The sequence below is a fragment of the Chelonoidis abingdonii genome, chromosome 11 (genome assembly GCF_003597395.2).
Source record: "Chelonoidis abingdonii isolate Lonesome George chromosome 11, CheloAbing_2.0, whole genome shotgun sequence".
NCBI classification, from domain to species: Eukaryota; Metazoa; Chordata; order Testudines; family Testudinidae; genus Chelonoidis; species Chelonoidis abingdonii.
The window spans coordinates 20,868,562-20,880,805 of NC_133779.1; the positions used below are offsets into that span (position 1 = coordinate 20,868,562).

Sequence of the window (12,244 nt, forward strand, 5' to 3'; positions counted from 1 at the left end):
CTGCCCCCATCTTTCTCATTGAGCCCTGTTCCCCACAGAAACCCACAACTCACCTGCAGTGGTTGTGGTGCCAGTAGTGTTTGCGGGATGGCTGCTGGTCACTGGGATTTTGGTTGGCACAGTCATGGAAGTATGTGTGCTGCTAGACTGAGTCTGGGTGACATGGCTGGTCACGGTGCTGGGTTTCCTCGTGGGAGCTGAAGAGCCTGTTGAGATGGAAAGAGGAGGAACCATAGACCTTGTAGAAGACACTCGACTTGTGGCTGGCTCTGAAGTCATCATTGTGCTAGAGATGGCGGAGGTGGACCCTGCGGCGGTAGGCAAAGAAACAGTCGTTGCCAACGTTTTCTCATGGGTGGTGGATTTGGTTGGACTTGGAACAAAACGGGTTGTCACTGGCAGTGTCTCATTGTGGGTGGATGCTGGAGGACTTGAGTAAGAAAGTGTTGGCACCAGGGTGGTCTTGTTGGCAGTGGATGAGGATATGGTTGTCTCTTTTGTCTTTATGGTAGACTCGGTAGAAGATGTGGTCACAGTCGGCTGAGGAGAGACTGTTGTCAAAGTTGTCTGTCGGCTGCTGAATTCCTCTGTGTTAGGGACAGAAAGAGTTGTTACTCCTGTACTTTCAGTATTTGTGAATTCAGTACGAGTTGGATGGAGAGGGGCCAGCGTCATGGTTGTCTTATTGCTGGTGAATTCAGGTAAGGTTGTATGGGACACAGAAGTCATTGTGCTACGCTCGATAGAAGATGTTGACACAATGGGCTGAGAGGAGGCTGTTGTCAAGCTTGTCTCACTGGTGGAGATTTCACTTGTAGCAGATGCAGAAAGAGTTGTTGCCACTATCGTTTGGTTGTGAGTGAGTTCTGTTGTTGCGATATACGGAGTTAAGGCTATGGTGGTCTCATTATTTGGAAATTCAGTCATAATAGTGGAAGGACTAGTTGCCTTGGTTCTCTCACTGGTGGGGAATTCAGGTATGGTTGTATGGGATATGGAGGTCATTGTGGTACTCTCTGTGGAAGATGTCACTACAGTTGGCTGGGATGTGACTGTTGTCAAGTTTGTCTCACTGGTGGAGCTTTCTGCTGTAGCTGTCGCAGAGAGTGTAGAAGACCCTGTGAATTCAGTAACTGTTGGCTGGGAAAGCTTTGTTGTGAGTGTTGTTTCATTAGTGGGGACTTCAGAAATGGTTGAATAGTGCTCAGTTGTCTTTACAGTGCTTTTTGCCAAAGTTGTCTCCTTTCTGGTGGACCCAGAACCAGTTGAGTGGGAGAGAGACGTCACTGAAGGGCTCTGAGTGGAAGGGGTGGTCAGAGCTGGTTGGGAGGTGGCCATTGTGGAGTTTGTCTCCAGTGTAGAGATTTCACGTGTAACAGATACAGAGAGAGTTGTTGATATTGTGGTCTCAGCATGGGTAGATTTTGCTGCAGTTTGTACAGGAAAACTAGTTGCCATGGTAGTCTCACTGCCTGTGAATTTTGTAGAAGTCAGATGTGGAGGAGTTGTCATCTGGGGTGCTGTACTGGTAATGAATTCAGGAACTGTTGTGTGTGACACATTTGTCGTTCTAGTACTCTCAGTAGAAGATGTTGTTACAACTGGAGAGCGAGTACCTGTTGTTGAGGCTGTCTCACTAGTAGATGTTTCAGATGGAGCGGACGCAGGGGGTGTTGTTGACAATGTTGTTTCACGGTTGGTAAATTCTGTTGAAGCTGGAGCAGAAACTGCTGTTGCCAGAGTCGTTTCATTGGTGGTGGTTTCAGAAAGGGTTGTGTGAGAGACAGAAGTCAAGAAGGTGCTGTGGGTGGAAGAGCTGGTCACCGTTGGCAGTGGAGAGGATGTGGCTGAGGTTGACTCACTGTTGTTTGTTTCCATTGTGGTGTGCACTGAAGATGTTATGGCATTGCGTGTGGATGTCTCTGTCATTGGAAGAGAAGGAGAGTTTGCCATGGTCGTGTCTGTACTTGTGAGTTCAGTACCAGTGGGATGGGGAGGAACCAATGTCACGGTTGTCTCACTGGTGGTGAATTCAGAGGCCACTGGCTGTGTGATGGTGCTGGCCTCAGCGGGAGAGGTCAGGCTGGCAGGGCTGGACGTGGAGACGGACTCAGACATGGTGCTGGTCTTGGTCGCAGAGCTCGGGCTGTAACCACTGGGTGTGGAGACGGGCTGAGAGACAGGGCTGGTCTCGGATGCGGAGGTCAGGCTTGAAGCAGTGGAAGAGGGAACAGACTCGGAGATGGTGTGGGTCTCGGCTGCAGAGGTCAGCTTTGAAGCACTGGATGAGGGAACAGACTCGGAGACATTGTGGGTCTCGGCCGTGGAGGTCAGGCTTGAAGCACTGGCCATGGAGACGGGCTCAGGGACGGTGCTGCCCTCGGTCACAGAGCTTGGGTGGGAAGCACTGGGCATGGAGACAGACTTGGAGAGGGTGCTGGTCTCAGCCATGGAGGTTGGGCTGGAAGCGCTGTGCATGGATATGGATTCAGTGCTCAGGACTGGAAGGGCCGTTGTCATGGGAGTCTCGCTTTTTGTATATTCACTAAAAGTAGTGGGACGAGACGTTGTCCTTACAGTTGTCTCAGTGGTGAAAGTTTCAGGTAGTGTTGAGAGAGAGACACTTGTTGTTATCTCCCTGGAAGATGTTGATACAACTGCGGAGTGAGTAGCTCTTGTCGCCGCTGTCTCGTTTGTGGATGTTTCAGACCCAGTGGGCACGGAGGGTGTTGTTGACAAAGACGACTCACTGTTGGTAAATTCTGTTGAAGCTGGAGCAGAAACTGTTGTTGCCAGAGTCATTTCATTGGTGGTGGGTTCGGAAAGGGTTGTGTGAGAGACAGAAGTCAGGAAGGTGCTGTGAGTGGAAGAGCTGGTCAGCGTTGGCGGTGGAGAGGATGTGGCTGAGGTTGTCTCACTGTTGCTTGTTTCCGTTGTGGTGTGCACTGAAGATGTTATCGCATTGTGTGTGGATGTCTCTGTCATTGGAAGAGAACGAGTGTTTGCCATGGTAGTCTCCCTACTTGTGAATTCAGTACCAGTTGCATGGGGGTGAACCAATGTCACGGTTGTCTCATTGGTGGTGAATTCAGAGACCGCTGGCTGTGTGACAGTCGTCCTGATGGGACTTTCACTGGACGATGCTGTCAGAGGAGACTGGGAAGCAGTCGTCAGACTTTCTCCTGTGGATGTCTCTGAAGAACTGGTGTGTGCGCTTCTCTCTGTGGGGGACGCAGACGTGTTTGGGACCGGAGCGGTGGCTGAGCTCGGTGTTTCTGCGCTGGGCTGAATCGCGGTGCTGAGCGCTGTCTCACTTGCTGTGAACTCAGCTGCCGTGGGCGTTGACTGAGTCCCTGCTACTGTCGTGGTCGGCTCACTAAGTGAGGAAAATTACCGTGGCATCATCATTCAGGTAATGAATTACAGATCAGGCCTTTCCCGTGGACCACTGCTGGGTCACCCGCCTCATGTCCTGCAGTGCAACCCCGCCTGGCACCGTGCTGGGGCAGTGTGGTAATCACTGCATGCCCGTGGAGAGCGACCCCTCCTGAGCCCCCCGCCCCACTTCCTGTCCCACTGTGCCCCCTAGCGCCACCCTGTGCCAGCCCTGCCTGCCAGGGGAGAGATCTCTCACACTGCTCCCCACAGCTCACCCCCACCCCACTCTTTCAGCACATCACCCCCAATTCCCACCATGCTGAGGCACTGGGGTCGGCCGTGACCCAGAGCGGAGAGCATCCCCTGCCCCGCCTGGCTCTGGAGAGTTCATGGGCTCGCGGGATACGGGAGCAGGGAGGGAAGACGTCGGTAGCTCCAGCAGCAGAGCAGCCCCCTCTGGGAAGGTGTGTGACTCACCGGCACTGGGGTCCCTGAGCCCCGAGGTAGCACTGCTCCCCTGCCTTGCAGAAGGGGCCGTAGGGGCTCTGGCTGCTGCAGTTGGAGACGCACATCAGCGTGTTGCTCACGTTGAGCGGGAAGTAATATTTCTGGTACGCCGCGGGGATGACGGAGTCGTTCTGGCAGACCGCTAGGGAGAGGGGGGCGAACGCCGAGGCAGGTAAATACCACAGGAAACCAACCCACCTCCCACCTCCTCCCTGGATGTGCAGACGCTGCTCAGCCAGACGTGTCCCAAGGGACCCTCCGGAACGGTAACCGGTCCCAGAGAGCGACCGGATCCTGGGCTACAGGGGAGAAGGCACCCAACGCCTGGGTGCTGTGGCTAGGCCAATTCACACTGCGCAGAAAATTCTCCCGGTGGTCGGAACGGCTTCCCCGGGGAGCTGCTGGATTCCCGACACCTTTAAATTGAGACTGTGAGTCTCCAAACACTCTGCACTTGCTCAGCCAGACACAAAGATCACTAGGGTCCTTGCATCTGCTGGCCAGACCCTTAGCAGGTGTCAATCTGCTCTGAATCCATTGGCACTGATTGAACTGGGATGCAAGTTCTCACCAGCTGCGGATCTGACCTCACAAACCTACAGGACAGACACCTGGGGAGTGCCGGGAAGTGGGTGACGGGCAGAGACAGAGGCTCTGGGTCTTACCTGCTATGTTCAGATTGACCGAGTTGACCTGGGTGGCTCCAGCTTTAAAGCACAATTTGTCTGAAAACAAGAGAGAGAGGGAGACCCAAATGTGAGTTGCAGTGTTTGTGTTTTGGGAGGGATCTGGGCCCAGGTTGGTGGGTGTTTAGAGCTATGAGCTGGAGGGCGGGAGAGGGAGGGAGTTCTCACCCACCGTCAGAGCTGAGTGGGAAATTCAGCCCCGTGCCTAGAAAAGTGTGTGTGTGTATAAAAACAGCTGCCCTCCAATATAGCAGTTTTCCAACAAAGACAAGAACTGGATCATTTCAGTTTCTTGTTAAAGAAGCCTTTTGCCACCAGACCAAGCCCTTCAGTGGATAGTTTTTGGCCAGCAGGATGTCCTGGCCCCTAGTCCTGGCCCCTAATGTGTGGAAATGGTCCCTGGCATGGTGTGTCCCTGGGGCCACATCTCGGGACATCAGGTGGGCCCATCACCTGTGTCATTGGAGGTGCAGTTGCTGTGGATCAGGCGGTCGCTGACGTTGCTGACGGCTTCCGTGTACGTGTTGTTGTAGCTGGAATATGGCACGGCCAAAAAGATCTTGTTATCCACGATGATGCTGCCGTTTCTGCAGAGGAGGAGAGGAGCAGATGTCAGCGCCGGAGAAGGAGGGTGGACCGGAGGTGGCCACATGCTCTCGCTCCAAGGGGGGCCTCCGACAAGGGTTTGGCTTGGGCAGAACCCTGCCGCCCCAGCGGAGCCACCGCCACGGTTGGAATCCAGCCCCCAGGATACCCGGCCCGCCCAGAGCACAGGGGGAGCAGGACTGTGGTTGCCACCCCAGCCTCTTACCTCAGCGAAATTATCTTCAACCCCCGGTACTGGGGGATCTCACTGTAGATCTTCTCAGTCTGGAAAAGAAAGCAAGCTCTCAGCCAAGCACAAGGAGTGTTTCATCACAGGTCCCCCCCTCCGATGCAGCAGGAAGGCCCTCCCCAGAGACCCTCTCCCCCTGTGCGGCAGGGTGCCTGTGATGAAGGTGAGAATTGGGGTAGTATTTTTCTGACCCACACCCATGTGCCTCAATTTACTCACTGACTTTGCATTGCTATCCACTGGGCACATTCCCTGGAACTGAGGGGATACGGGATGGGGCTTCCGAGCCACATATCCCGTCTGAGGTGGTCCAGAAACGCTGTCAAGGACTGTGTCAAACTGACACCTTTCGTTGATAAATCTCCTTCCTTTCACTATAGATTCATAGATTGTAGGGCTGGAAGGGACCTCGATAAGTCATCAAGTCCAGTCCCCTGTCCTCATGGGGGCCAAGCCCCGCTCCGTGAACCAGCCGCTGTTTCTGATCATCCGAAGGGGATGAACTGGGGTGGCACGAGAGCACAATGGTGCTGGATGCAATGGTGAATTAACCACTGGGCTGACAGGGCCCTGGCCAAATGGGGGTCCTGGAAAAATGGGCACCCCATGAGCAGAGCCCTCTCCCCAGCAGAAGTGCCAGGTGGTGGGGGAAGCCCCAGTGCCTGGACCCTGACTGCGGACCCAGGACAGGAGGAGCTCTGGCTCCCTGCCACGGGCTCAAGGCAGGGGGAGCATTCACTGCCTGCTGTGGGCCCGGGACCGTGGCAGGAGCACAGACGTCTCCGGTCTTGGTACCACAGAAAGGAGCAAACGGGTTATGGGGCTGCAGAGTGGGGGTGGGACGTTACTGACATAAGCTGTGACTGTATAAATCATTGTTGCAACCACTGTGATATATTTGCAGCAGGTGCTGCACAAAGCTTGTCGTGTGAGGTGTCTATGGAAGGGTTGTGATTTTCTGGGTAGGATTGTGCTGTTTGTAGGGGCATCTCCGCTTTGTATTTAAAGTTATGAGTATTGGCTCTGTACTTGTAGCTCAAGGTGTTTGGATTCAAAGCAGCCTCAGTGAAGCGTGTGGTCCGCTCCTTGAGCGGGGACTGTTCTCAGTAAGTGTTCAGTCAAGAAACACTTAACGGGCAATGGACCTTGCGAGACTCCAATCCACATAAGTCTTCCTGGAAACGCTCAAGGTAGCAGGTGAGCAATGGGAAGTGGGGTGGGTTCCCCACTGCTCTTCTGCAGGGCGCCAACAAACCTGAACCCACCTCTGGCTGGACAGAGGCGTCCCCAGGGACCTGGAGGTCACTGATCATTCCTGCCCAGGCGAGGTTTGGGCTGGGTAGCCCTGCAGCGTTTGCTGGTGTGGCCGGGGACAGACCCCCCCACCCAGCCTATCACCAGAAAAGCTCTCATCGAGAGCGGGAACACAGGGCTTGCAGTTCTGGGGACCCCAGCAGATCATCACAACCACATTCATGAGAGCCCCAAACCCCCATTCCCACCACCTTGGCACCCTTGTCTTGGACCTTGCTCATGAATGAGCTCCCCGCCCGCCAACGCAGGCCCTTATCTCCCTCACCTGGTTCTTAAAACGGGTCTCGAAAGCTTTGAAGTCAGGGGAGCTCTGGTTCTCCAGGCTCAGGTTGAAGACCGCGTTCACCACCTCCACGCTGATGTGGATCACTGCCACAACATCATCTGCCAGCGGGAAACAAAGGGGTGACTCACGGAGCGCCTCTCGACGGAGCACACCTCGGGCGGTGTGGCCGGCGCTGGCGTCAAGTTGCTTCCTGACAACCCTCCACCCCTGGAGTCCCGCAGGTTACAGAAGAAACTTGCCTTCCATTGAACAAGCCTCTCCAGGCTGCAGTGGAAAGCTTGAAAACAGCCCCCGTGAAGCCCCCAAAACCCAGATGGCAAATGCAAAGAACCAGACGAGCTTTAGGCATTGGGCTCGGATGGTCCCTTCTGGACTCAAAGCTCCAGGACACTCTGAACACAGAAGTATTTTTTAAGTCTGCTGATTTTGAAGCCAGTCTTGCTTTCCTGTGGGCACCAGACTCCTGAGTGCTGGATGATTCAGTGGGACAGAACTGCTCCAAGTTTGGGGTGTGGAGAGGGACAAGCACGGGATGCAGCTGGGCTCCTGGGGATGCACAGACAGAGCAGAAGGGTGCCCAGGGAAGGCACCCAATGGCACCAGCAAAGGAGACAGATATCTCTTTGGAGCGGGAGTCGGAGAATCAGAGTCCACATTTCAGGGTGAGGGCGCAGAATGCACTCGAGGGGCTGGAAAGGGGGAAGTAGCCCCAGAGGGGGACTCACCTATGGTGATGTTGTTTCTCAGCACGTCACAGCTCTGCCCCGTAAAGGCTGGGTGACAGAAGCACTGGGAGCCCTGCAGAGTCCCGTTGTTCTGGCACTGCACGGGGACTGGCGTGGTGGAGCCGGCTTCAGGAGAGAAGAAGAAAAGTCACAGCAATGAGTCACAGCAGCTCTTTGTGCTGACACGCCTTCCAGGGGCTGCCTGGGGTGGGGGACAGAGGCTCTTTATACAGGGACCCCTCACCCGCTGCTGAGATGGGGCCAACTATGGGGTGGTACAGCTGGTTATACAGGGACCACTGACCCAGTGCTGAGATGCAGCCATCTCTGGGCTGGGGCATCTGGTTATACATGGACCCTATGCCAGTCGGTGATAAAGAGAGGAACAACATTCAGGGGGTCCTGAGTACCCACTCCGCTGCCCCACACACTGCTCTAAGAACCATGTTATCCATAAAGAGTCCCAAAACTCACCCCTTGTGGTTCTTGCACCAGTGGTGTTTGCGACAGGACTGCTGCTACCTGGAGCAGAAACCGTTGTTGCCAAAGTCTTTTCACTGGACGTGGTTTCAGAAAGGGTTGTATGAGAGACAGAAGTCAAGAAGGTGCTGTAGGCGGAAGAGCTGGTCAGCCTTGGGGGTGGAGAGGATGTGGCTGAGGTTGTCTCACTGTTGCTTGTTTCCATTGGGGTGTACACTGAAGATGTTATCGCATTGTGTGTGGATGTCTCTGTCATTGGAAGAGAAGGAGAGCTTGCCATGGTAGTCTCCGTACCTGTGAATTCAGTCCCAGTTGGATGGGGAGGAACCAATGTCACAGTTGTCTCATTGGTGGTGAATTCAGAGACCGCTGGCTGTGTGACCGATGTCCTTATCGGACTTTCACTGGACGATGCTGTAAGAAGAGACTGGGAAGCACTCGTCAGACTTTCCTCCCTTGTGGCAATTTCGGCTGTGCTCCGAACTGGAAGAGAGGTTGCCATGGGAGTCTCACTGCTTGTATTTTCACTAAAAGTAGGGGGAAGAGAAGTTGTTCTTACAGTTGTCTCACTGGGGAAAGTTTCAGGTAGTGATGAGAGAGAGACACTTCTTGTTATCTCCATGGAAGATGTTGATACAACTGCAGAATGAGTAGCTCTTGTGGCCACTGTCTCACTAGTGGAGGTTTCAGATGGAGCGGACGCAGAGGGTGTTGTTGACAATGTTGTTTCACGGTTGGTAAATTCTGTTGAAGCTGGAGCAGAAACTGTTGTTGCCAGAGTGGTTTCATTGGCGGTGGTTTCAGAAAGGGTTGTCTGAGAGACAGAAGTCAGGAAGGTGCTGTGGGTGGAAGAGGTGGTCAGCACTGGCAGTGGAGAGGATGTGGCTGAGGTTGTCTCACTGTTGCTTGTTTCCGTTGTGGTGTGCACTGAAACTGTTATTGTATTGGGTGTAGATGTCTCTGTCATTGGAAGAGAAGGAGAGCTTGCCATGGTTGTCTCCATACTAGTGAATGCAGTACCGGTTGGATGGGGAGGAACCAATGTCTCGGTTGTCTCATTGGTGGTGAATTCAGAGACCACTGGTTGTGTGATGGTGCTGGCCTCGGCGGTGGATGTTGAGGTGCCAGGACTGGGCATGGAGACAGACTCGGACATGGTGCTGGCCTCAGTCGCAGAGCTCGAGCTGTAACCACTGGGTGTGGAGAAGGGCTCAGAGGCACTGCTGGCCTTGGCTGTGGAGGTTGGGCTTGAAGCACTGGACGAGAGAACAGACTCAGAGACGGTGTGGGTCTCGGCCGTGGAGGTCGGGCTCCAAGTGCTGGACGAGGGAACAGACTTGGAGACGGTGCTGCCCTTGGCCATGGAGGATGAGCTGGAAGCGCTGGGCTTGGAGACGGGCTCAGAGACAGTGCTGCCCCCGGTCACAGAGCTTGGGCTGGAAGCGATGGGCGTGGAGACAGACTCGGAAAGGGTGCTGGTCTCAGCCGCGGAGGTTGGGCTGGAAGCGCTGTTTGTGGATATGGATTCAGTGCTCAGGACCGGAAGGGAGGTTGCCATGGGAGTCTCACTGCTTGTATATTCACTAAAAGTAGTGGGAAGAGAAGTCGTTGTTATAGTTGTCTCAGTGGTGAAAGTTTCAGGTAGTGTTGAGAGAGAGACACTTGTTGTTATCTCCCTGGAAGATGTTGATACAACTGCAGAGTGAGTAGCTCTTGTGGCCATTGTCTCGCTAGTGGATGTTTCAGATGGAGCAGATGCAGAGGGAGGGGTTGACGATGTTGTTTCACGGTTGGTAAATTCTGTTGAAGCTGGAGCAGAAATTGTTGTTGCCAGAGTGGTTTTATTGGTGGTGGTTTCAGAAAGGGTTGTGTGAGAGACAGAAGTCAAGAAGGTGCTGTGGGTGGAAGAGCTGGTCACCGTTGGTGGAGGAGAGGATGTGGCTGAGGTTGTCTCACTGTTGCTTGTTTCCGTTGGGGTGTGCACTGAAGAAGATGTTATGGCATTGCGTGTGGATTTTTCTGTCATTGAAAGAGAATGAGTGTTTTCTGTGGCAGTCTCCGTACTTGTGAATTCACTACCGGTTGGATGGGAAGGAACTAATGTCACAGTTGTCTCATTGGTGGTGAATTCAGAGACTGTTGGCTGTGTGATGGTGCTGGCCTCGGTGGTGGAGGTCGAGCTGGCAGGGCTCGGCATGGAGACGGACTCAGACATGGTGCTGGCCTCGGTCGCAGAGCTCGGGATGTAACCGCTGGGTGTGGAGACGGGCTCAGAGACACTGTTGGCCTCGGCTGTGGAGGTCGGGCTTGAAGCACTGGGCAAGGGAACAGACTCGGAGACCGTGTGGGTCTCGGCCATGGAGGTCGGTCTTGAAGCGCTGGATGAGGGAACAGACTCAGAGAGGGTGCTGGCTCGGGCAGTGGAGGTTGGGCTGGAAGTGCTGCGCATGGATATGGATTCAGGGCTCAGAACTGGAAGAGAGGTTGCTGTGGGAGTCTCACTGCTTGTATTTTCACTAAAAGTAGGGGGAAGAGAAGTTGTTGTTACGGTTGTCTCAGTGGTGAAAGTTTCAGGTAGTGTTGAGAGAGAGACACTTGTTGTTATCTCCATGGAAGATATTGATACAACTGCAGAGTGAGAAGCTCTTGTGGCCACTGTCTCGCTAGTGGATGTTTCTGATGGAGCAGATGCAGGGGGTGTTGTTGTCAATGTTGTTTCACGGTTGGTAAATTCTGTTGAAGCTGGAGCAGAAACTGTTGTTGCCAGAGTGGTTTCATTGGTGGTGGTTTCAGAAAGGGTTGTGTGAGAGACAGAAGTGAAGAAGGTGCTGTGGGTGGAGGAGCTGGTCAGCACTGGTGGTGGAGAGGATGTGGCTGAGTTTGTCTCACTGTTGCTTGTTTCCATTGTGGTGTGCACTGAAGATATCACATTGCGTGTGGATGTCTCTGTCATTGGAAGAGAAGGAGAGTTTGCCATGGCAGTCTCCGTACTACTGAATTCAGTACCGGTTGGATGGGGGGGAACCAATGTCACTGTTGTCTCATTTGTGGTGAATTCAGAGACTGCTGGCTGTGTGACAGTCGTCCTTGTGGGACTTTCACTGGACGATGCTGTTAGGGGAGACTGGGAAACAGTCGTCAGACTTTCCTCCCTTGTGGAAATTTCGGCTGTGCTCAGGACTGGAAGAGAGGTTGCCGTGGGAGTCTCACTGTTTGTATATTCACCTAAAGTGAGGAGAGAGGAGGAGGTGCCTGTGGTGGGCTCAGCTGAGGTCGCGGAGCTTCTCTCACCAGTATAGGAGGAGATGCCAGTGCTGGACTCAGCCATGGTCGTGTGGCTGCTCTCTTTTGGGGAAGAGGACGTACCAGTGATGGCATAAGCTGATGTGGTCAGAGAGCGCTCGGTGGGAGATGAGGAGGTGCCGATGGTGGGCTGGGCCAAGGTCATATGGCTGCTCTCGCTGGGAGAGGATGAGGTGCCCGTGGTGATGTCAGCCGAGGTCATGGGGCTACTCTCACTGGGAGAAGAGGAGGTGCCGGTTGTGGTTTCGGCTATGCTTGTGTGGCTGCTCTCGCTGCGAGAGTAGAAGGTGCCAGTGCCGGACTCAGATGAAGTTGTGTGGCTACTCTCCTTGGGAGAGGAGGAGGTGCCCATGGTGGGTTTGGCTGAGGTCATGGAGATGCTCTCGCTGTGGGAGCTGGAGGTTCCCGTTGTGGTCTCTGCCATGGTTGTGCGGCTGCTCTCGCTGGGAGAGGATGAGGTGCCCATGGTGGTCTCGGCCAAGGTGGTAGGGATTTTGTCACTGGGAGAGAAGGAGGTAGCTGTGGTGGATTCAGCAGAGGTTCTGGGTCTGGTCTCACTAGGAGAGGAGAAGGTGCCAGGGGTAGACTCAGCCGAGGTCGCGTGGCTGCTTTCCTGGAGCGACGAGGAGGTGCCTGTGGTGGGTTTGGCCGAGGTCATGGGTCTGCTTTCGTGGGTAGAGGAGGAGGTGCCAGGGGTAGAGTCAGATGAGGTCGTGGAGATGCCCTGGCT

General features: G+C 54.3%; 1 protein-coding gene across 1 annotated transcript in view; it reads right to left on the minus strand.

The window, feature by feature from the left end:
* Positions 1-12,244, minus strand: part of LOC116822550 (uncharacterized) — a 48,604-nt gene that overhangs the window by 11,353 nt on the left and 25,007 nt on the right. The window contains exons 8-16 of the mRNA XM_032776528.2: positions 11,203-12,147; positions 8,206-8,505; positions 7,732-7,857; positions 6,986-7,104; positions 5,383-5,441; positions 5,025-5,158; positions 4,551-4,610; positions 3,856-4,027; positions 54-3,376 (exon numbers count right to left, since the gene is read on the minus strand). Coding sequence (XP_032632419.2) covers positions 54-3,376; positions 3,856-4,027; positions 4,551-4,610; positions 5,025-5,158; positions 5,383-5,441; positions 6,986-7,104; positions 7,732-7,857; positions 8,206-8,505; positions 11,203-12,147 — 5,238 coding nt within the window. The remainder of the gene's footprint in view (positions 1-53; positions 3,377-3,855; positions 4,028-4,550; positions 4,611-5,024; positions 5,159-5,382; positions 5,442-6,985; positions 7,105-7,731; positions 7,858-8,205; positions 8,506-11,202; positions 12,148-12,244) is intronic.